Source organism: Maniola jurtina, chromosome 11, assembly GCF_905333055.1.
Source record: "Maniola jurtina chromosome 11, ilManJurt1.1, whole genome shotgun sequence".
In the NCBI taxonomy this organism is placed as follows: Eukaryota; Metazoa; Arthropoda; class Insecta; order Lepidoptera; family Nymphalidae; genus Maniola; species Maniola jurtina.
The window spans coordinates 15,022,222-15,047,790 of record NC_060039.1 but is presented as its reverse complement, the minus strand read 5'-3'; the positions used below and the strand labels follow the sequence as shown (position 1 = coordinate 15,047,790).

Below are 25,569 nucleotides of genomic sequence, written 5' to 3'. Positions count from 1 at the left end.
AGTAGGCAATAAGGTTTGGTAGTGCATTTGTCCCATAGCAAAATGGGAAGCAATATTATTGGCCTCATTCGTCGGACAAACTTCTTCTTCACCTTCTTGGGTTTGCTCATCATCTTCGTCAGTCTTCGTCGCCTCCGTGGCAACTGCGACTGTATACAAACTGGCGTTTCTATGGAGAAGCGTGTGGTGCCTCTTCTTGCAAATACGGCAGGTTGTTGGTACACGGCAAGTTTTTTCTGTATGATTAACACCCAGGCAGTTAACGCAAAGTCTTAGGGAATCCACAATTTCCTGGCGACGGGATACGTCTTCACTATTAAATTTACTACATGAGAATAATCTATGATTTTCAGCGCAGTAGGGACAAGTTACGTCGGAAATGGTATACATGGATTTTGTATTATTAGATGGATGAAGGGTAGTCTTAGGTTTAAGTTTAACTGGCTCTACAAATTCTAAAGCTCGAAATCGACATTGTAAAAATTCTTTTAATTCGGTAAAAGACGGTAATTCATCGCTCAAACTATTAACGTGTAATTCCCACTGTTTACGGGTTTCAGCATCCAACTTCAAGGTTACAATGTAGATTATAATAATGTCCCAAGATTCCACCTCAATACCTAAATTAGATAACTCGTGTATGCAATCGGATGTGGTATCAAGGAGGTCCTTAAGACCGTTAGAGGATTCACTAGTCATCACTCGTTGATTAAATAACCGTTTAAGGATACAATTTGACATAAACCGCTTATTGTTATATCTATTCAGCAATAAGTCCCAGCATTTTGTGTAATTTGCCTGAGTAATAGGAATATGTTTTATTAACTGTTCCGCTTCTCCTTTGAGTTGAGTTTTCAAATAATGTAAGCGTTGGACGTCATCTAAAGCAGTGTTGTTATGCACTAAAGATACAAAAAGATCTTTAAATGTCGACCACTCGGCATAATTCCCGCTAAACCAAGGGAGCGATATTTTCGGTAACCGAACAACAGAAACTTTGGGCACGTTACACGAAGAACAGTCGAGGTTTGTAGTGTATCCACTTGGTGAGCTCAACAAAGCCGTTAGTTCACTCTTATAACCTAAGTAACTTTCATAACCTACACTGAAGACATCACTTGTGAAGTAGCTTTCTTCCAAATCCTTAATTTCATAACTGGAAATTATGCTCTCATGCTTGTTCAAAAATCGTTTGACTATCTCCTCTAATCCTTCTAATCTTGCCCTGATGTACGACTCTGTGATTCGCTCCTTAGGGGATTTTTTGAAATTAATTCTTCCTCTTTCTATTTGATTTTTCAGATCTTGCATAATTCTTAAATCAGCTTCCATCTTAAATTTTTACTTGGCACTCCTTTCTTGTTGAAATTCAATTTACTATTTAAGTGGTAATGGTAACCAATGTTTCTGAATTTGTGCTAAGTCCAAATATTTTTCTAAGTGTTTGAAACTCTAAATATCAAGGCAAATTTGGACATAGGTTCCCCGTCTGGTCGTTTTTGAGCGAATTATACTAAGTCCTAGTCGTACACTTTGAAATTTCACAAGTCTCAGATCATGCATTAATTTTCTAAGTTTTTCTCGCACTGTCAATAAAGTTTAGATTTGCGTACTCACAGTTCACTCAATTCAATTACTTGCCGCTCGTTGTCTTCTGGAGAGTTGTCAGCAATCTACACCAGGTGGCGCCACTGGATCTTGTCACTGTTGCTTTCTTGTGAATGTCAGCTGTCACTTCTATTGGTTTGACTGTTCAATTTGGCAGTTATCACTTTAATACAATGTTATATAAGTAAAAAGAATATAACACAATTTGTTCCAATATTGGTCAAAAAACGCTCCGACTTTGAAGGACCTTGTTCAGGACGCTGTTAGCCGTGGGAGAAATGATAAGCATTAAACCCCGAACGTATGGGCATTTATTAAACAAATCTTTGAACTTATATACTATTACAAAGCCACTGAGTTTTAGCGTGCACTATCGTGTAGGTGGTGCCATCTATTATGGAACGGATTAACTATTAACATTTCTATGTTCCATTTAATAGTCATATCAGTATATAGTAAATTGGACACATAGTATTGTACACAGACTTATTATTACTAGCGTACTTATTTCCACATATTTCCTATTCAAATTACAGCAACCGTTTTTATAATGTTATCTTTCGCTATTACTAAGTTACGCCGAGGCCAATCGAAACAGCGGCGGTGACCGGGAGCCGTTCGTGTTTGCTAGCTTGCGGGACGTACTGTACATACATGTGATGAAATAAACGACAAACAGACGATCAGTTTCTACTTATTGAAAGACAGTAGTAATTAAGCTTCGAGGCTGAAGTGATTAATCGATAATCTCTCTGATTTACAAAAAACTAGGTCGAGGTACCTAACCATACGTCTCTTTGTTACTCGCCAAATTATTATTTATACAGATTAGTTATTACAGTGTTAGGTCGCGGACCGTCCGGTTCCTGCTCAGCGACGCGACGCTCGCTCCCGGCACCACCTCTAACTTCTCGGAGTCAAATCTGCTTTCAGCAATCGGCAATTAATATTACTCGCTTTAACGGTGAACGAAAACGTAATGAGGAAACCGTGCAAGTCTGAGAGTTCTCCATAATGTGTTCAAAGGTGTGTGAAGTCTGCATCCGCACTGGCACTGCGCCGGCGTGGTGGAATACGGCCTAAACCATTCTCATTCCGAGGAGACCCGCGCTGCCCGATAGCCGAGCGACGCAACACTCGGCAGGCGCAGCTTGCGATGCAGCCTGCCTGTTTGTGATCACCTGCGCAGACGACGGACTATTGTCGGCGGAGGTGCGTCACGTGACCAATAGTGTGGTGAAACGCCGCACTCAAACACGAGGGACTGTAGTCCTCCGCGGACGACGGCCGCTAAATGTGGGGGCGGCAGCTAAGGGCGCGCCGTTCTGAACTATTGCAAGTAGGCCGAGTGCTGCTCGTTGACCTGACGACGGTTTAGCACGTGTCCGATGCTGCCGACGCGTCTCGAGCACAACTGACCGCGCAGGTTTTGCGGCGACACCGTGTGCCATCTCCGTCAAGGATGAATAGCAAATTAGACCATTTACAACACAACCTTTTAACACTAGTCTGTAGATAAAGGTTATCTAGGTGTTGACGCCGGGCGCCGGGGAACGTAGATAGGCCGTCAGGTGTTGACGCCGGGCGCCGGGGAACGTAGATAGGCCGTCAGGTGTTGACGCCGGGCGCCGGGGAACGTAGATAGGCCGTCAGGTGTTGACGCCGGGCGCCGGGGAACGTAGATAGGCCGTCAGGTGTTGACGCCGGGCGCCGGGGAACGTAGATAGGCCGTCAGGTGTTGACGCCGGGCGCCGGGGAACGTAGATAGGCCGTCAGGTGTTGACGCCGGGCGCCGGGGAACGTAGATAGGCCGTCAGGTGTTGACGCCGGGCGCCGGGGAACGTAGATAGGCCGTCAGGTGTTGACGCCGGGCGCCGGGGAACGTAGATAGGCCGTCAGGTGTTGACGCCGGGCGCCGGGGAACGTAGATAGGCCGTTAGGTGTTGACGCCGGGCGCCGGGGAACGTAGATAGGCCGTCAGGTGTTGACGCCGGGCGCCGGGGAACGTAGATAGGCCGTCAGGTGTTGACGCCGGGCGCCGGGGAACGTAGATAGGCCGTCAGGTGTTGACGCCGGGCGCCGGGGAACGTAGATAGGCCGTCAGGTGTTGACGCCGGGCGCCGGGGAACGTAGATAGGCCGTCAGGTGTTGACGCCGGGCGCCGGGGAACGTAGATAGGCCGTCAGGTGTTGACGCCGGGCGCCGGGGAACGTAGATAGGCCGTCAGGTGTTGACGCCGGGCGCCGGGGAACGTAGATAGGCCGTCAGGTGTTGACGCCGGGCGCCGGGGAACGTAGATAGGCCGTCAGGTGTTGACGCCGGGCGCCGGGGAACGTAGATAGGCCGTTAGGTGTTGACGCCGGGCGCCGGGGAACGTAGATAGGCCGTCAGGTGTTGACGCCGGGCGCCGGGGAACGTAGATAGGCCGTCAGGTGTTGACGCCGGGCGCCGGGGAACGTAGATAGGCCGTCAGGTGTTGACGCCGGGCGCCGGGGAACGTAGATAGGCCGTCAGGTGTTGACGCCGGGCGCCGGGGAACGTAGATAGGCCGTTAGGTGTTGACGCCGGGCGCCGGGGAACGTAGATAGGCCGTCAGGTGTTGACGCCGGGCGCCGGGGAACGTAGATAGGCCGTCAGGTGTTGACGCCGGGCGCCGGGGAACGTAGATAGGCCGTCAGGTGTTGACGCCGGGCGCCGGGGAACGTAGATAGGCCGTCAGGTGTTGACGCCGGGCGCCGGGGAACGTAGATAGGCCGTCAGGTGTTGACGCCGGGCGCCGGGGAACGTAGATAGGCCGTCAGGTGTTGACGCCGGGCGCCGGGGAACGTAGATAGGCCGTCAGGTGTTGACGCTGGGCGCCGGGGAACGTAGACGGCCGTCCAAATTAAACGGAGATTTAGAAAGTATAAAATATAACTACACACTTATATATGTATACTAATTACAGCTTTTCAGTCACCTACCACCAGGTGTGACTCCAGTTCGTATCGGTAACAGTTCATTATTTACTAAATGCATACACATCCAGTTTCTTCTCCGAGATTTTCAAATAATTAGTAGTTAACTAACTCGGGATGCGAACTGGGCGTACTGTCCGCACGCGCGCCACAGTTCAGTGGATCGGCTTCCTAACATTCAATACTTGACAACAAACCGATGCGCGTAACAATGCTGATATGTTTATTGCACTCGCTGTTACCAGCGCCAGCCGTCACTAACAAACCTTACAATAATATTATTCTCTAAGCGACTAGCGGCCGCCCTCGCCGCGGCGGCGTGCGTCGCTCGCCGCACTCGACTAAACGCCAGCGGCTGCGGCTGCGGTTGCGGTTGCGCGCCGCGCGGCCGCTCCCACAGTTCCATGAGATTTGGTTCCGTTAGCGATTACTTACTTTCTTATAGAGTTTTAGCTTTTTCTAATAAATCGTTGATAAATTTCTGGAAACAAAAGTACCTTTTATTAATTACTGTAAGTACCTACTTAAATACACTATATTAAATATAAAATTTATTCAGCTTCGTAATTAACTTAACCACCTGGATTCATTCATTATAATAAAAACTGAATTTAATCGAAAAAGGCATAAAATATATCTACCTATCTAAAGTCGAATTTTTAATCAAACAAAGCAAATTACCTATTGTTCGCGCCGCTAGGATGTGTGTATAGCTAGATATATGTGTCGAATGACGTGACGCGTATAAAGTGTTAAAATGAGAACCCCGACATTCGAAATGCGGTCAGATAGACAGCTACGCGCGGCCTGTGCGTCCACCATGTTACTTATTCTCAATTCTGTACAGTAGTAATAAAATGCTTTTTAAACAACATTAGTTGTTATTCGAGCTTGTTCGACACCTATCCTGAACAAGAAATGGCGACCGTGACAGGACCTGCAATTTCGGACAACGAAGTTTTGGCGAAGAAAACCACTCGCATCTAAAGTGCCACGCCGCCTCATAACGGGACTACGATCCGCAAGCCGACTTCGATCGAAGACTTGGATTTTGTGTTGTGTCTACCTATTCAGCCGACGAGGTCTACAGCAGCTTGGAAGATCGAGAACCGGCAAGGAGCATCAAGCAATGGACGTGGCCTGTTAAATCGAGTGAGCCAGTTCCTTTTCTTCGTCCCTAATTTTTCCCCTTCAGTCTGTGCAGGCAATGAATTTAGACCCTAAAGGCATAAAATATTTTCTATTATGTGCATAAATCAATGTAATAGTGAATATTAAGCCTACATCTAGTCTAATTGCATATAGAATCTTTAAAATCATTAAGATTACCTACCCATCTATTTTATGGCTGTGCATAACATGTTATAGTGCTTTCGTAAGTGCCTTTACCTAAATAAACATTTATTTTAGGACTTCTTTGCTTACGAAGCTAATAAGCACTGTCTTTCAAGCTTAATTGCCTTAAAATAACAATTAAGTTAATTCAAACTGTAGGTAATCTATACTTACATACCTAGTGCTTTTCGTAAGTGCCTATACCTAAATAAACATTTATTTTAGGACTTCTTTGCTTACGAAGCTAATAAGCACTGTCTTTCAAGCTTAATTGCCTTAAAATAACAATTAAGTTAATCCAAACTGTGGGTGATCTATACTTACCAACCTAGTGCTTTCGTAAGTGCCTTTACCTAAATAAACATTTATTTTAGGACTTCTTTGCTTACGAAGCTAATAAGCACTGCCTTTAAAACTTATTTACCTAATGTAAATAATCTATAGGTACCTAATTACCTACCTAGTGCTTTTCGTGAGTGCCTATACCTAAATAAACATTTATTTTAGGACTTCTTTGCTTACGAAGCTAATAAGCACTGCCTTTGAAATTTATTTTCCTAATAATAACAATTAAGTTCCAACTGTGAACACTGAACATCTATAATTACCTACCTAGTGCCTTTCGTAAGCGCCTTCATACCTAAATAATAATTTATTTATGGTCTTCTTTGCTTACGGACCTAATAAGCACATATCTTTAAATTTTATTTGGTTTAAAACAACAGTTAAATACCAAACTTGTTAAAATATACCTAAGTAACTACTTACTTATTTTGTTTTACGCCTCATTTGCAAGGCTTAGATCCATTTCACTCATTCTTTATTTAAATTGCTATTTACATGCAAATATTAATGCAATTATAAGTAAATTAAAATCTAATCCTAAAACTCAATCCTATCTACCTACTTATTTTTATTGTTTACGAGTTACGACTACAGTGTTGCGTAATATCAATTTCAGCGATTCAGCGCTTCCTTTCGAACAACGTCTACGCGTACGGTGCATCTACAAGCGCGCTTGCAGCGGCTGAATTTGCATCGTGCGACCTTGATCGTAGCCACGAGCCTGCCTCTCACCGGCCGGCTCGAGTCAACGCATCGAAGTATAGGAGCGTATCGTACCTACCATTTTTATATTTTATTAATAACACAGTAACACTACTTAATTAAAATGTCGCTAAACGAACAGAGTCTTGATACTAACCTAAGAGAATTAACAGCAAAACGTAGCTCATTTAAAGGCCGACTCACTAAGTTTAAAAATAACTTAGACGTTTTGTCTAGTTGCAAGTCAATTTCGCCAGTCGAAGTCAGCAAATTATCAATTAAATTAAGTCGATTTGAAACATTGTTTACGGATTTCGATGTATATTTACAGATATTTGATGTATATATAGCGCCGTGTTCTCTACCAGGGTAGTAATAAAAACAAAAGAAATGAACACTAAAAAAATATATATTATAATTCACAATTTTAAGTTACAATTTGTAAACGTCAACATGATACAACGGGCTAGATGCAACTAACGAATTACGCTACGTCGTGGCACGCGTAGCCTCTAAAGTGATTACTCGCTAGTGCCTCTACAAGCTACAAACGCAAATAGAGGTTCTTAATGTAGAAAACCTAGACGCGGAATTAAATATTCGCGAAACTATTGAGCAAGACTTTTGCTATTGCATCGCGACTGCCCAGCAATTAATTGATACGAATTCTACTCCAAAGAAACAAAATAATTCATCGCATTCGTCGTGATCATGACAAGAATGCGATGAATTATTTTGTTTCTTTGGAGTAGAATTCGTATCAATTAATTGCTGGGCAGTCGCGATGCAATAGCAAAAGTCTTGCTCAATAGTTTCGCGAATATTTAATTCCGCGTCTAGGTTTTCTACATTAAGAACCTCTATTTGCGTTTGTAGCTCATCGAAATCCGTAAACAATGTTTCAAATCGACTTAATTTAATTCTTAATATAGTAAAGTGCTGGTTCTTCTTCACTTTCGGAGACGTTGACGTGGATCAGTGAATTGTGCCGTTGGTTACAGGTCTTACAGCCACCACCAGGCAGGCGGCACTGGTCCACGGTGTGATCCTTGCGGAGGCAATTCCGGCAAAGATTTAGAGAAGATACGAGTGCAGATCTATCTTCTGGAGATTTATTCTTGAAGGTCAAGCACTCGTAAATACGATGTTTACCTTTACAAACTGGACAGACAAAATTAACTTTAGATTTAGAAGGTGAACTGGTCGCTGAGAATGATTTAGTAAACTCCCTCTTACCCTTTGGTGAGAGTTCTGTGGAACTGCGACGTTTACTTTTAATTGCCTCAAATACATCTGCCCTATTTTTTAGAAATTGGAAGAAATCATCTAGTGTAGGGATGTCCTTCAATGAACTTCTGCTTTCTTCCCACTTCAAACTTGTGGTGGGGTCTAGCTTTTGAGAAATAAGAAAAATTATAAGCATGTCCCAACTTTCAGTAGGCAACCCTAATGTGTGAAGGGCACGCAAGTTTTTAGTGACATGGAACAAATTACCTTTTAGAACCTGGGATTAAAAACCTACCTGAAATCAAAACACTCGCAGTGGAGGCCCAGGAACCTTCCTTTGATTTAACAAGAATTTCAAGATTGCCTATTTTACAACGCACTTATGCCTGGGTGCTTCGATTTATCAATAATGTGAGAAAACCCAAAAATAAGTTGACTGGTCCATTGCAAGCTTCCGAACTTGATAATTCCATGTGTGCTCTAGTGAAGATTTCACAAGGTGAATACTTTGCAAACGAATTGAATCTTTTGTCCAACAATAAGCAGCTTAAGCCAAATTCAATTCTAGCTTCATTGGACACTTTTATTGATGCAAAGGGTATACTCCGCGTAGGTGGCCGTCTTTCTATGTCCGATTTTAATTACGACAAAAAATGTCCAATTTTATTATATGCTGACAGTCATCTAACTAAGATTTTATTTCATAACGAGCGTGATCGTCTAAAATCTGGGGAGTTTCAAGACTCTGTACAAGACTTTGTATCCAAACAGAATATTGAGTTTGAGTTCTCCCTCGTATACGCTCTTAACTTCAGTGGCTTGTGGGAGGCCGGCATAAAGGCAGCTAAATTTCATCTAAAAAGAGTCATGGGCACAACCCACTTAACTTTCGAGGAATTATCTTCATTGTTTGCACAGGTTGAGGCGATCCTCAACAGCCGGCCCCTCTGTCCTCTCAGTCCTTCCCCCAATGATCTCCAGTGTCTCACACCCGGGCACTTTCTGATTGGCAGGCCACTCATGTCCTTGCCGAGTCCACCTCTACTGGAAATCAACGCCAACCGACTCGACCGATTTCTTCAACGGCTGAAGCAGGCGCACCAGCACTTTTGGAAACGATGGGCTAACGTTTATGTGGCCGAACTACAAAAGCGCACGAAGTGGCGCACAAGGTGTACAACAGTACAGAAGGTACACGACCTAGTTTTGCTGAAGGAGCCAAGCGCGCCTCCGATCTGCTGGCGCCTTAGCAGAGTGACACAACTGCATCCCGGCGCTGATGACGTGCCCCGCGTTGCAGACATCTCCACCGCTCAGGGTATTGTGCGACGGGCCCTTAATCGGATCTGCCTGCTGCCAACTTCTTGCTCTTGAAAGGATCTTTCAAGGGCCGGGAGGATGTTCGCGCCGCTAGGATGTGTGTATAGCTAGATATATGTGTCGAATGACGTGACGCGTATAAAGTGTTAAAATGAGAACCCCGACATTCGAAATGCGGTCAGATAGACAGCTACGCGCGGCCTGTGCGTCCACCATGTTACTTATTCTCAATTCTGTACAGTAGTAATAAAATGCTTTTTAAACAACATTAGTTGTTATTCGAGCTTGTTCGACACCTATCCTGAACACCTATAATTGTCAATTTTTCCGAAAAATAAAATATAGGTAGTGTTGGGACAAAAGCAGGCTGATGTGAGTCACTCACTCTATGATGAGTTCTATCTACAAATAGGAATAAAAAAAATCAAAAGACGTGTAACTAAACAAAAATCATTTTGTACTTTTTAGTGTTTGTGGTTTTTGAAGTCGGTTTTATTTTTCTTTTGAAAATTTTTTATTTCACACTTTTTAGTGGCCCCACTGTAGTATAATATGCTAGGCCCAGTTAAAACCCTACTGTTTACTAAGCTATTACACTGATCGCGAGCAATTTACTCTTATCCATTGAGGAGTTTTGTTCTCCATCTCCGAAGATATTCATCAGATCTTCACCAAAATATGGGACCACCTGCACAGTATACCCTTTCAAACAAAAAAAAAATCCAAATCGGTCCAGAGGTCTTTGAGTAATCGGGGAACATACATAAAAAATAAAAATAAAAATAAAAAATAAAAATAAAAAAAGATTCCGACGAATTCGTCGGAATCTTTTTTTATTTTTATTTTTCAATTGAGGAGGTTCTCAATTGAGAACCTCCTCCTTTTTTGGAAGTCGGTTAAAAATAAAAATGACATTAGATTATAGAATCGTGAGTGTGGTCAGTGGTCAGTGGTCGTAAAGCAAGTACTAAGTAGTAAGTGTGAACATGTAGATACGTCGTGATACTCACATGTACATCTTTTTGGGGCTTCTTGGCATCGGCTAGTAACATCTGTAACAGAGATAGTCATTTTAAAGATAGAGGTCAAATGCGAGGCGGCGAGGCGGCGAGGCGCACGAAGCTTTGCGAACAACTATTCAAGTACTTTAATACGTATAAAGTGAAAACTGATTATTTACATTTTATGATAAAAACTATCTGCATTACAATGATTCGATATCGTATTTCAGGGCCCCAAAGGTCCTTCCCGCGTGAGCAGGTGCCCTACAGATGCCACCCTCGGCACCCTCGTGCTCACCGTGAGATGGCGCCGGCGGTGCTCGTCGCTGTCCATGTCCAGCAGCTCGTCGATGTCCACCTCCACGTCCGCGCTGTCCGCGCCCGCCGCCGCCGCCGCCGCGCCCGCCGCGCCCGCCGCGCCCGCCGCGCCCTGCGCATGCACGCCATGTTATGCCGAGGCAGCTAACTCCCGCAATCGACCAGCTGGTGACTAGTGGTCACTCGTATTCACTAAAACTCAGACTCACTCAGAGTCAGACTCGCGCACTGAGGGTTTTGTACTTGGGTATTTTTTCCAACATTTTGCACGATAAATCAAAAACTATTATACATAAAAATAAATAAAAATCTGTTTTAGAATGTACAGGTAAAGCTCTTTCAAATGATACCCCACTTGGTATATTTATCTTACTTTGAAAATTATAACACATTTTAATTATTTTTTTTAACTAAACCACAAATTCGGGGTTTTCAGATTTATTCCTGTACTTGTGCTATAAGACCTACCTACCTGCCAAATTTCATGATTCTAGGTCAACGGGAAGTACCCTATAGGTTTCTTGACAGACAGACAGACAATAAAATGATCCTATTAGGGGTCCAATTTTCCTTTTGAAATACGGAACGCTAAAAATACTACGAGGTCTGTCACCTGTGCGTTCGAGCGCACTGTGAGACCAGAAAATGAGTACAGAAAATAGTCACAAACAACACTTGAGGGACGGACGGTGTGTGTGCGTGTGTGTGGGGGGGGGTAGAGGGCTCCGGCGCAACACTTACGGGCGCCTCGTACAGCTTCTGCAGCTCGTCGTAGAGCCACATCTCGACGGCGAGGCGCTTGCGGATGAGCGCCATCTGGTGGCTGCCGTACTTCGCCGTCAGGAACTTCTCGCGCCGCTCCTTCACCTGCAACGTGACCACAGCTACTCAGTACACGCTCACAACCAGGCAGCTACAAACATTTCTGTTATATACAAGGACGCGATTTTTTCCATTATGTATAGAGAAAGACCTAGACATAGGTTACTTTTTAAAAAAATCAAAGAATTTCCATAAGATTTTAAATCTACCTAAATCCACGCAGACAAAGCCTAGTAAGTATTGAATATGCCGAGGCATTCCGAAAGAGAAGTTGTAATATTTTTCCCTAACCAACAAACATAAAAATAGCTTGAATTAAGATTGAGTATAATTGATTGATTGAGGCTCAAAATGTTGAATTCCTAAAATATTGAATTATATTATATTAACCTGAAAAAAAGGGGATAGGGTCAAAAGTTTGTGGCACCTGGGGTCATTTAGCCCTGGTACGTCCGCGGGGAAGGCGGGGAAGGCAGGACCGATATACCGACCTCGCCTTTGTCGCTGAAGTTGACGTGCAGGCCCGCCTTGGCCGGCGAGCGCTCGGTGGGCGAGAGCGCGGCGTGCGCGGCGGGCGCGGGGGGCGCGGGGCGCGCGCGCGCCGGGAAGCCCGCCGCCGCCACGCCGCACTCCATGGCACCGCTCACGCCGCCGCCGCCGCGGCTCTGCAACAACCACGACTATCTAGTCTGTTATCGCTAACTGTAGCAATCGCTCAATGAAGCGCTCGAGCGGTGACGCCGCGTCCTCGCTCCGGAGCTCGGTCTTCTTCAGCGTCTTAACGACGTCGCCACTTTCAATATATGACTTACTAAGTCATAGTTGTTACGTTTTATTTACTTTTTCAACCGAAAAGAGTATTAACAACCGATTGTGAATATGTGGCGGTCTCCTCGTACAAGCACCGAGTAGACGACACCGTACAGACCGCGTCGCACACTGCTAGGAAGTAGTTCACAGCGAACGAACTAGATGGCGCCACACGATCATTGATCTCGCTGACAAAGTTTGTTCTGCGAAACACTCGACACTACAAGCTGTACTATACAACGTTGCGCGCGGCGCGACGGGCTCCGCGGGCACACCATAAGCCCAGAGGAAGATCTTCCCATTCGTTAGGTCGAGCGCGTCGCGCGTCGCCCGCGCGCGGACACATGTATAACCTTGTGAGTTGTGACGGACGGTGCATGAAACTGCGGTGAATTCATTGGCAAGAAAAGGCTCATAAGTTGAAACAAAAGGGCGGCTCCCACCGACCGTGACCGCTAAGCGCACATATTTGCGATTAGACCACACAGCTATACCCAGCTACTGCTCATCCTCGCCGCCACTAACAATACGTCGCTTCCACGGGAAAGCAGGGATCAAAGGGCTCCATTCCAGTAATAGAACACAAGTCACAACTTACTTACCTACTTAGTATTCATTTAAATTTGTTATTTTTAGGGTTCCGTACCTCAAGGACCTGCGCAAGGAGAGGAACGGATCCGGACCGCGCGGCACGCGGGGATCTACGTATAGTGATCGTCTGCCCCAGAAAGGGGAGAAAGACCAAAGGGACAAGGAGGAGATAAATAATTTGTAGGGAGTCAAGAATGCGCCCCTGGGAAACACGCCCAGAGCAAGTACCGGGGGGCTCTCCCGCGATTCGGCCCATATAACCGAGAGGTTGGTGGGGCCATGGGTGGTTGGAGGGTTCCGTACCTCAAAAGGAAAAACAGAACCCTTATAGGATCACTTTGTTGTCTGTCTGTCCGTCCGTCCGTCCGTCCGTCCGTCCGTCGTGTCTGTCAAGAAAACCTATAGGGTACTTCCCGTTGATCTAAATCATGAAATTTGGCAGATAGGTAGGTCTTATAGTACAAGTAAAGGAATAAATCCGAAAACCGTGAGTTTGTGATTACCTACATCATAGAAAAAAAAAATTAAAGTGTATTTCAATTTTCAAAGTAAAATAACTATACCAAGTGGGGTATCATATGAAAGAGCTTTACCTGTATACTCTAAAACAGATTTTAATTTGTTTTTATCCATAATACATAGTTTTTAATTTATCGTGCAAAATGTCGGAAAAAATACCCGAGTTCGAAACCCTCAGTGCGCGAGTCTGACTCGCACTTGGTCGGTTTTTTATTAATGTAAAATGGTAAGAATTTATTAACAATGAATAATATTATGCTAATGATAATCACACTAATATTATAAAGGCGAAAGTTTGTATGTGTGTGTGTGTGTGTGTGTGTGTGTGTGTGTGTGTGTGTGTGTGTGTGTGTGTGTGTGTGTTTGTTACTCCTTCACGCAAAAACTACTGGACGGATTTGGCTAAAATTTGGAATGGAGATAGATAATATCCTGGATTAGCACATAGGCTACTTTTTATCCCGGAAAATCAAAGAGTTCCCGCGGGATTTCAAAAAACCTAAATCCACGCGGGCGAAGTCGCGGGCATCGGCTAGTGATGTATTAATAGTTTAATGAATGTGTTGCAGTACTAGCACAGGTACTGGTACGGATTCTTATTCATTACTAGCTGATGCCCGCAGCTTCGCCCGCGTGGATTGGGCAGATCCCCTGCAGCATCAGGACTGAGGAGTTGGACTCCAAATTTTTTATGAAACAATGTCGCAAAGTTCCTCTATCGATTAAAAAAGAAATGACGCAAATCGGTTCAGAAATCTCGGAGATTTCGGTGTACATAGGTAGAAAAACACAACTCCCTTTTTGAAAGTCGGTTAAAAAAGTAGCCTATGTTACGCCCTGGTCAATCCTCTACTTGCCTGTGAAAGTCCCGTCAAAATCGGTTCAGCCGTTCCAAAGATTAGCCTTTTCAAACAGACAGACAAAAATTTTAAAAACGTGTGATTCAGTTATGGTATCGTTCAAATAACCATATGAGCTTAATATGAGGTAGTTATTTCGAAATTACAGACAGACACTCCAATTTTATTTATTATAGTATAGATTAAGTATTTTATTTTTGTATTATGGATACAAGATATAATTGTAAATTTGCACGCCATGGTAGGTAGGTAGGTAGGTGTAGCAGATTATGGCTCGAAACAAAAAAATTGTAACTAACACCTAATTCATGCTCCTATCTACCTATAAAATCAGCAAATAAATGATTTGATATCACTATTAGAACTTACTATATCCAGAGCCAGCGTAGCAGCATGGGCTACAAATGACATATTGGCTGCGAGCGAGGTCGGGGGCAAAAGCTAGTAGCTACATAATAAATTACAATTAATATCTACATCGATGACATGAGCTAAGTCAGTAATGTAATATTAACTAACTACCATTTCTTAATAAAAGCTAGTTGCGTTCTTTATTTAGAACGCAGCCTTATCACTCAGAACATGAGATGGAGGTAAATAAACAATAGAGGAAGAGACGGCCAGTCAGCCTCTCGAAGAGCGCAGCGAGTGCCGCGCCGCCGTCTGCGGAACCCCTGCACTGGGGGCAATGACACCCGCAGACCCTGCCATAAGTATTCATTTTTAAACGTAATATCTACTCTGTAAGAACGTTGTACTGAGTTGCAATTCAGTTGACAATAATTTATAATCGCAACTAGGTAATTTGTAATACACAGACTTTATATTATATAGGTATTGTTCTCACTATACCCCATATCTACCCCACGTACCCCACCTCCGGCACTTGTGCCTCATTTGCTAATCACACTTATAATATATAATATCCTGGATTAGCACGTAGGCTACTTTTTATCCCGGAAAACCAGAGAGTTCCCACGGGATTTCGAAAAACTTAAATCCACGCGAACGAAGTCGCGGGCGTCAGCTAGTAAATAAATAATTCTCGACGCCAGATATAATTTGAAAGTACGCACAATCGTAATATCAGGTTCCTATGTTTTTGTTTTTGAGCCGCCGCTTTGAATACGACCTTATCTAAAATATGTACTTTTCAATTATGTACCTACGAGTTTGTCCCGTTTTCAGTTTATGTCAAAGTGCTCCAAACGATGTATCCTAGTGCCCCGTTCGGTGGGGTAAGATGAAACGAGTTCCGTTTAAATAGGTAACTACTTAAAATGTTTATAATAACTTTTTTATCTCCTTATTTAACCAGTTTTTTAAGTACCTACTTACTGCACAGATTTCCACCGATAGAGATTGAGAGCCTAATAGCTCAACGGTTGAGAAGACGGGGGTAACGACTGAATACCGAAAGGTCCAAACCCCACCTTGTTGGTTGTACCTTCTCCTAGCACAAGCTTTGCGCTTAGTTGGAGGGGAAAAGGAAATATTCGTCATGAATAGCAAGGCTAATAATAATCTTTTCTTAAAAAAAAGTAGATTCTCAACGAAAGTATAAATTCAGACTCAGATTCATAAGTACATTAAGTATATATGTAATAAAATAATTGGAATTACCTATATTAAAACCATCATTCTTGCGGTAAATCGTTACAGGTAAATGGTACCTATCTATTCTGGAAGTTTAAAATGAAAACCAGCCGGTACGTATTTACCGACAAATGTATATTTAAACATTTAGTAAGTAGGTAGGTGATAAATGATAATGGTAGATAGGAACACAATTTTGTCATATTTTGAGAACAACATGTTACATAGAGAACGTGACGCGTGGGCGGATGATCGCAGCCTCGCCTCGTAGCCGACCACGTGGTGCTAATACATTCAAATGAACACATTGCTTATTCAGTGGTTAGGATAATTCAATATTTATGCCGAAATTCGTCGATGAGTTTATCTTAGAATGTAATATTTTGTGTAACGGATAGATATCCTTACCGCGCGAAGCCGGCACCTCAGGCACCTCAGGTATCTACTAGGTACTGAGTCTGTGAACCTACCGTGGAGTTCTTTAGCTACGTCCACAAATTATTAATTAATGATTACATAAGGTAAATATTAAAACTGATTTCTATTAGTGAGTCCTTACAACTTTGTGCCCACCTTCGCCCCAAGATTGTGCTAGAAGTTGAACCACAAAATGCAGTCGGCCGCGACCACGAGCTGAGTGGCTGACCGCGCGAGGTGTCGCCGACCCCGCCACCCCGCCTCCGCTCAGAGCCGCGGACTGGCTGAGAGTGAGCGGCGGGCGGCCCTCAGTTCGCGGGAGGGCAGCGAGGGTCGCGAGGGACGCGGCGGCGGACGCCTGACTGAGCTTGAGTATAATCGCGAGAGAGATTTGCGTTGCTTCAAATAAATAATTATTATGTGCACAAACATATGTGAGGAGCTGTTGAACTAAACGGTGCACTTCTGCCAAAATGCTTTGGCCCACTCAATGCAAATAAGTACTTAAAACTGCCCAAAACTGTAATACTTTGAAAATGATCCTACCTGCCTACTTCATTACAGAAAAGTTCCAATAAACATTTAGTTTTTTTGCTTCTTCTGTAATTCAATTCGTGCAACTACTCCGTTTAGTACGCCGCGCGCCAGCTTCTTAATTAATGTTTTATCTTTACTCTTTATGGTCTTTATGAATGTGGCAACCGCGCGCGTCGCGTGCTGCGTGACATACATTCATTGTTTGTCTGTTCGCCTGCGTGTTCCTCGGGAGGCTGGCGCCGCTCGGCAGTTTCCTAGTAAATAAATAATTACCTACGCGGAACGCGGACACACGTCACGGCCCGAAATAGCTGCCGGTCACATCTCGCACGCATCTCTACATACCCACCTACTGGTTGCACGCAGCCGCCGCGCGCCGCGGAATATAACTCCTCGATAACATTGGTTTGTTAGATAAGGAAGCGTCACAATGTTTGCATTCGACTATAGTATTTGTGGGTAGGAATTGTACCCGAGTACGAGCTCGCCGTGAACACATCCGCCTGCTGTCGCAGAGCACGGAGCCTCGACGATCGATCCCCGGCACACCTGTGAGGAAACCTACATGTCCGACAGCTCTCCGTAATGTCTCAGAGATGTGTGAAGTCTGCGGATCAGCACTCGGCCAGCGTGGCGGACGGCAGCAGTGGGCTGGCGATGGGCAGGTGACGATGCGACAGGCCGTGGAGTGGCTGGATGTGAAGTGGCGAATATCACCAACAATAGATACACGACAGAGGTGTTGGAATGGCGACCTCGCAGTTCGCCCTGGGGCAATGCATTGTTGGCAGGGGGTCTGGCGATACTTCGCTCGTGTGCTGCAGCCGACAGCGAACGAGTCGCAATGAGCCACTGGATAAATGAATTACCTACAATAGTACGACAACGCGACGCGAGAGACAAAAATGTTCCTCTTGAACCGAAACGGATCTATGTAACATTTCGCACGCGTTAGTGATGATCGTACAAAGAAAGCAGATCGTCGAAATCATCCAAGGTTTGTATCGAAACGCAGCGAAGGGTGGCGAACTGTGACTCTGCCATAAAATTTTCCGTTGATGTGGCCGGAACACACTCGCAGCACGAATGACGTGCGACGGCGCGGCGGGAGGGAGTGCAGTGCACGCGTTGCGTACGCGCGCCGTGGTTGCGCAACATCACGGCGATCGCGTGTGACGTGCGTTCCGTTCCGCCGCACCGGCCAGTAGCGGCCGACCGCGACGCCTAGCGCGATCCCTGCCTGTGCTGAATCACGAAGTTTTGAGTGAGAAGCAATCATCATGACGAGAGCCAATACGGTACAACAATCGATGCGTAGGTACCTATCTACCCATTTGAGGTTCAACCACATGTTACGGTTTCAGTGATAACTTGTCAATAATAATTAAGACAAATTCAGTTGTTAAGTAGATAAGTAGCTCGGGCAGGAAGTGGGCTTGTCGTCACGACGTTTGTTCGTTTGTTCCACTTCCCATACAAACACGTCTGCGCTACGTGCAGCCTCCTCCGACGCTTCCCCGCGCTTGGTCGTCAGCAGCACATCGCGCCTCGTACACAAGTCTGTCCTGCGTGGGTTTGTCGGCGTGTCAACATACAAACACGTCTGCGCTACGTGCAGCCTCCTCCGACGCTTCCCCGCGCTTGGTCGTCAGCAGCACATCGCGCCTCGTACACAAGTCTGTCCTGCGTGGGTTTGTCGGCGTGTCAACATACAAACACGTCTGCGCTACGTGCAGCCTCCTCCGACGCTTCCCCGCGCTTGGTCGTCAGCAGCACATCGCGCCTCGTACACAAGTCTGTCCTGCGTGGGTTTGTCGGCGTGTCAACATACAAACACGTCTGCGCTACGTGCAGCCTCCTCCGACGCTTCCCCGCGCTTGGTCGTCAGCAGCACATCGCGCCTCGTACACAAGTCTGTCCTGCGTGGGTTTGTCGGCGTGTCAACATACAAACACGTCTGCGCTACGTGCAGCCTCCTCCGACGCTTCCCCGCGCTTGGTCGTCAGCAGCACATCGCGCCTCGTACACAAGTCTGTCCTGCGTGGGTTTGTCGGCGTGTCAACATACAAACACGTCTGCGCTACGTGCAGCCTCCTCCGACGCTTCCCCGCGCTTGGTCGTCAGCAGCACATCGCGCCTCGTACACAAGTCTGTCCTGCGTGGGTTTGTCGGCGTGTCAACATACAAACACGTCTGCGCTACGTGCAGCCTCCTCCGACGCTTCCCCGCGCTTGGTCGTCAGCAGCACATCGCGCCTCGTACACAAGTCTGTCCTGCGTGGGTTTGTCGGCGTGTCAACATACAAACACGTCTGCGCTACGTGCAGCCTCCTCCGACGCTTCCCCGCGCTTGGTCGTCAGCAGCACATCGCGCCTCGTACACAAGTCTGTCCTGCGTGGGTTTGTCGGCGTGTCAACATACAAACACGTCTGCGCTACGTGCAGCCTCCTCCGACGCTTCCCCGCGCTTGGTCGTCAGCAGCACATCGCGCCTCGTACACAAGTCTGTCCTGCGTGGGTTTGTCGGCGTGTCAACATTATTTATACATAACATATTAATACAAACATATTAATACTTTCGACTCGATATATAAACACGAATAGGCTACCTACCTAAGTAGGTTAACTTTTTAAAAATTTACATACCTAAGTATCGCCTCAGCGTCAAACCTGCCTGGCGAGATGACCCCGGTGACGTCATCACATGCCCTCTAATGCAGATGATGCAAACATAGGAAATCAAAATGTTGTTATGTATGATATTTCATTTAATTATTTAATGTTACATTATTTCCTGTACTTAGTAGGATCAAACACAGGTAGGTACATACCTACTTACCTACTAAACTTTTTGTCAGCAATTTATTCTTTAGTAAGTAGGTAATCAGTAATCACAAACAATTAGCTATGCGCGAAACAAAGCGATAACACTATCCTTGAATTTCATGCTCAAAGTAAACAAATAATGATTAGTTTATCTGCGTGCTATACAGCTACGTATAACACATAACTACGTTTGTTCTTCGCTCTCTGCGGTAGAGTGTATTTTAACTAAGGGAAGAGAAAGATTGACTCTATCGCAGCTACTCATTAAGGTAGCTGGTAGGTCTGTATATCTAAATAAGTAAGTATATTAATCAATATCGTTTTCACCACTCAAGGCGCTTTTGCCGCCTAAAACCAGTGAGTAAAAGTCGTTTTTGCTCACTGGTTTCACTCACAAATTTCACAGAAAGCTGTGAAAACCTAGCAGACAGAGACAGACACACTTTCTCAGTTATAATATCAGTATGGATAGGTATGTAGATACAACACAAGTCTTTAAAAATACCAAAAATCCAATAGAATTTATGTAAGCCCACCCGTGCGAAGCTGCCACGGTTTTCGTCTGCCTAGGTAGATACCTACTACCTATTAACATAAATAGGAACGGTATATTATTTTGCTTTAAAAATGACGCATGTGAATAAATCAGGTGATACGAGTCACATCATTATAACGGGAAATCGGTCCACTATCTTATTCATACACACCTACTCTTGTGTTGAAGCTCCAATAACAACATCCTTCAGTTCTCTTGCGGAGGTGAAGTGGTATACGAGGTAGGTGCTCAACTGTCAGGCGGATGCCACGTCGCTATATATAATTGGGTTACGGGTGTCGCGTTACCGCTAACCAGATAAGCTGTAATCTCCACGGACAAGGAGAATGTGCCACAGTCACTGGGCTCTGCCTACGAGTAGTTACTTAGCGCTGAAAAATCTATTCCATGAACAGCTGTAAGGAGATCTATAGCTAAACAGGCGGCCGGGTACTAGCTATTTCTAATACCTAGTGGATAAGTAGGTACATAGTAATTTTACGCGACTGCTCAAAAAAGGAGGGTAACGTTTTTAGCGTTCATGTACAATGATATTACAATTGTTGTTCATGTATGTTTTTCAATTTCAGCATAACTTGTAAATGTCTGAACAGATTTGGATGTATGGGATATCGTTGGAATCCTTAGGTACATCATTCCGAGTGACCCTGGCTATTATATTTTTGAAAAAAAAAATTCAGTGTGGTGGCTCTATGGCACCAACTTGGACTTCAAATACTTTGAGTTCAGTTTTGGCGGGAGGTACCTACTGGCATATTTTTTTAGGGTGCCGCAACTCAAAAGGCAAAAATAGGATCATTTTCAACTTTCACAGTAATTCTTAAGGTTACCACCGATAGGTCCCAAGTAGGGAGTCATAATATGAAAGGGCTTTACTTGTACATTCTAAAACAGATTTTTATTTATTTTTATGCATAATAGTTTGTGATTTATCGTGCAAAATGTCGGGAAAAATACCCGAGTACGGAACCCTCGGTGCGCGAGTCTGACTCGCACTTCGCCGGTTTATTATTATTTGCTAATATAGCGGCAAGAGAAGCCCGTGCCCATACTCTGTTGCTCTGTCATAACCATCGCGGTTAAAACTCTCTCTTCACGTAATATGACAATGCTCTGACGGACGGACGGACGGACCACCGGCCGAGGCTTAATAGGCTCCCGTCGGCACCTTTCGTGCCTACGGAACCCTAAGCTAAATCGAAGACTAGGTACCATGCGCGATGCGAAGGAGCCGCGCGGACGTCGCGTCGGCAGCAGCGGGGCGAGTGTCGGAGGTCGGCGCCGCCTGCAGCTCCTCGCCGCTCGACACAGTTCGCACTCGACACAATCCACTCGCGGCACATACGCGTTCGAAGCGACACGGGCTCGGGTCGGGACTGCGGGCAGATTGTCTCGCGCACGTCACTGCGCGGGGCGCGGGGCGGCGGGCGCGCGGGGCGCAGGCGCGGCCGGCAGGTGCGGCTCGCACGCGGAGCACGGGCACGGGGCTGCATCGCACGGGAGCCGCTTCTGACTCCAGACGAGCGTCCGCCGAGGTCATCGACCGGCGACTCATAATGACGGATCCTGAGTGAAGTATGCGCGATAGGCGGCTACATTTTCCAAAGCTGAACTCTGAAGTCTACGGCCGAAGCCGATGCCTCCTGCGTAGTTCTTCTGAATCACGGATTTATTTTTAAGCACCTATTCTATTCTATTATAAATTAGTATAGAATAGAATTCCAGAATGAATGCTAGAATGCCATTGGTATTTTCTGTGATTTATCCAAGGCATTTGATTGCGTTGAGCACGAAACTCTTTTAGTTAAATTGAGCCACTATGGAATCAAAGACACTGCGCTTGGTCTCATTGCGTCCTATCTTAGTGATCGTATTCAAACAGTATGTGTGAATGATGTGAAGTCATCCAGATCAGCCTCACTAATGGGTGTTCCTAAAGGCCCTATTCTAGGTCCTTTCATGTTCTTAGTATACATAAACGATTTACCATATGTAGTCCAAAATACTTGCGATACCGTACTATTTGCGGACGATACGTCTTTGATTTTTAAAGTCGATAGAAATAAAGACAATGTTGACGATATAAATAGTGCCTTATCTCAGGTAACTCACTGGTTTACTGTAAATAATCTACTTTTAAATGCAAAAAAAAACTAAGTGTATTGAATTCGCACTGCCCAATGCCAAGAACACAAGTAACATTAATTCTATGATAATAATGATATTTTGAAAGTAGAAGAGACTACTACATTTTGGGGATAACCTTAGATGCGAGGCTCCAATGGGGGGCACCCATATATCAACTCTTGCTAGCAAACTAAACTCTGCTGCTTACGCGGTTAGGAAGATTCGACAGACTCCGCCTCAGGAAGGTCCAAAAGTCATTTGTGGGAATGGGTATAATCTCTTATAACAAAATTCCTCAATCAATTTTGGACTTGCCTGAACACAAGTTCAAAATATCTATTAAAACTATGCTCCTGAGAAAAGCAAATTATACAATCGAAGATTATGTAAATGATAAAAGAGCATGATTTGACCTGCAGCTCACTCCAGCAATGCGCGGGACTTCAATTGCTTTTATCATGGCATAATATTGTCTATCAAATCTTTGAAAAGAGCAACCGCCGAGTTTCTTGCTGGTTCTTCTCGGTAGGAAAGGCATTCCGAATCAGTGGTAGATGCTTTTGACGATTCAAAAGAACTTCTAAAAGTCTAACTGAATAAAAATATTTTGAATTTGAATATGAATAGACTGCGATCTCACATGGTGGTGAGTGGTGATGCAGATGGAAGGAGGCTAACTTGAATATGCTTAGGTAATAATAGCTCACAAAACTATGATGAATCACATTTCTATTAGTATATAAGTACACCATGGTTGAACAAAATAATACATATATGTCTGCCATGTCCTCTCCTACGTTCTCTGCTGATGACTGTCGCGCGCCGCATCGAGTTTCATATTATTTTGAAATACGAATATATTATCAGACTTCTTTTAGCTTAAATCTGCTATTCATTCACATGGAAAGGTATACCGGTTACTTATGTTTTTAAAGACCGCGTTCGCGTTTTGGTGATTTCTCAAAACCTTTCCTTGGTGCACTAACGGAATATGTCCTCAAATCTCTAAAATGCGTGCGTTGTCAGTCAGTCAGTCAGTCAGAATACTGTTTTGTATACGAATTCGCTGATCAAAATATATCAATATATAGTCAAGCAACAAATACAAATACAAATACTAAGTACCTAGTATGTGCGTACGTATAAAGTGGTAACGTAGACTGTAGAGGTAACGATCGGACTTCAGAGACGCAGTAACGTAGGTACATGAAAACCCGATGCTCATTTAAACAAAATCATGTTCTTCATGTTGAAAATGAATATGTATGTATATAACATATCATATTGTGTTAAACGTACTTATGATGACTAAGTATGTTCAACTATCTACTAAATACAATAAAAATCCAATACAACCAGAACCATACCGGGAGACTGTATTTATGTTTATGTATAAGGAAAAGTTGGAAAACTTCACGAAGGTCTAGTCTAATAAAAAGGAATGGCCGTGACTGTGGAGACGCGCCACGACGCCACGGAGGCTTTGTGAGGCTTTGCATTGAGGCCCGACACTCCATCGAGACGCCGCCCCCCGCCCTCTCTGCCGCCTCGCGTCCCGAGTCCCGACAATGGGGTAAAAGCATTTCGCTCGCACGAGTCGGCACACGACAAGCAGAGCCAAGCTGTTCCTCACCTACCTAGCTTTGTATTTTTACTTCATATAACTATCTGCACCAGCTATAGTTCATCTGTCTCGTTCAATGCACCAAGAGTTCAAAGCGGGTGTATTAAAGGCTAACTCTGAACCACTGTGCCAACGAACAGACTATTCAAAACCCGCATGCTCTAATATGACATAGAAGATCCCATTGGCAGTGTAGGTTCGTGTCCTATCGACTGCGCCACGTAAGGAACTCATGTAAAATAACATGAAACTTAAAAGAAAATTTCAATTAATTAGTTAGGACACAGTTACATAATACGCAATTCTTAGCACAGACAAAAATAAAATAAAAAAATCAAATGTGCGTGTCAATCTCGCTCATAAAGGGTTTCGTACCTACCATCGAAAAAGAAATAATATTTTTTTATTTCTTTTATTTTCATGGCAGCCATTTTGAAATTTTAGAAACTGCAAGAAAAAACTATATGTGCGTTTGAAATCATATTTCGAGCGACTTGACTTTCTTCATTGCAGTTCAGAATCAGACTGAAGCAAGCGCAAATGATACACCTTCATTTGGAGCTTCAATCGCTCATCATTTGAAATCTTCAATCACGTGAACATTGTCAATTGCAAATGATGGTTTCGGGCATCCTTAAGGGGGTGCCGTGCGTGTGTCGGCGAGCGCCGGCACAGACGGGGTCCATACTTGTATAGTTTCCCTAACTTGTTACAAATTAATACAAACTTGACATTGGCTAATCTTTGTAAAGCCAGACGAGAGAGCAAAAAAAAGGTTTAAAACTACGAACGAACTTTGCTATCTTGTTGAACTATTATTCAACGAAATTTCACTTTGATCCCACTCTTCATTTTATCCATAACATCAAAATCTGAATAGTACGTTATATTTTAAGCAGCGATAACAAGTTCATATTTCAACCTTACAGCGCTATATTACTACGACATACACATGACAGACAGCAGACCTACGATGGATTATACGGAACTACAATATATAAGTGCACAGGAGTAGGGTAAGACAGTACTAGGATCCCATGTACTACGGATCCTTGAAAATATGATTTCATTCGTTACTTCTTCTTATTTTGTTTAATGGCTTTTAGTATTCGTTACTTCGTTTCCACAATCACCCGTCAGCGCACGGCAGCACGGCAAGCTGCGTGTCGGACGCGCACCAGCAGCACGCTGCTACGCGTGTGCACCACCAGCTTAGGTACACGAGGCTGTCGATAGTGAACTAGACACAACTTAACTTATCGAGCGTTGAAATATTTAATTATTAAGTGCTTAAATCAAGCTAAGAACGTGCATCGAAGGTCTATTGAGGGCGAGCGCGGAGGCGGGGCTCCGCGGAGTGGTCGGCGCGGTGCGGGTAGTGGCGGGTACTCACCGCGCTCCGGAACTTGAAGAACAGCGACATGAGCGCGCGAGCGGCGACCGATCACCGAGGCTGCGGCGCCGACCACACT

At 44.6% G+C, this 25,569-nt stretch overlaps 2 protein-coding genes across 2 annotated transcripts; one reads left to right on the top strand and one right to left on the bottom strand.

Annotated features, from left to right (window-relative positions):
• Nucleotides 1-3,170: 3,170 nt before the first annotated feature.
• LOC123869867 (protein phosphatase 1 regulatory subunit 14B) lies at nucleotides 3,171-25,555 on the bottom strand. Its single transcript, XM_045912947.1, has 6 exons — nucleotides 25,491-25,555; nucleotides 12,127-12,300; nucleotides 11,548-11,680; nucleotides 10,794-10,891; nucleotides 10,505-10,546; nucleotides 3,171-5,046 (listed from the first exon to the last, which is right to left on the bottom strand). The coding sequence occupies exons 1-6, from the start codon at nucleotides 25,518-25,520 to the stop codon at nucleotides 5,005-5,007; spliced, it is 519 nt and encodes a 172-aa protein (XP_045768903.1). The 5' UTR covers nucleotides 25,521-25,555; the 3' UTR covers nucleotides 3,171-5,004.
• On the top strand, nucleotides 7,649-9,760 carry LOC123869858. Its single transcript, XM_045912934.1, has one exon. The coding sequence runs from the start codon at nucleotides 8,646-8,648 to the stop codon at nucleotides 9,546-9,548; it is 903 nt and encodes a 300-aa protein (XP_045768890.1). The 5' UTR covers nucleotides 7,649-8,645; the 3' UTR covers nucleotides 9,549-9,760.
• Nucleotides 25,556-25,569: the final 14 nt, after the last annotated feature.

Coding starts and splice junctions, on each gene's coding strand:
- LOC123869858 (XM_045912934.1), top strand. CDS start 8,646: ATGTGTGCTCTAGTGAAGATTTCACAAGGTGAATACTTTGCAAACGAA.
- LOC123869867 (XM_045912947.1), bottom strand. CDS start 25,520: ATGTCGCTGTTCTTCAAGTTCCGGAGCGCG. Junction 11,681..12,126: donor ACTTCAGCGACAAAGGCGAG/GTCGGTATATCG, acceptor GTCACGTTGCAG/GTGAAGGAGCGGCGCGAGAA. Junction 10,892..11,547: donor GTACGAGGCGCCCGTAAGTG/TTGCGCCGGAGC, acceptor CGGCGGGCGCGG/CGGCGGCGGCGGCGGGCGCG.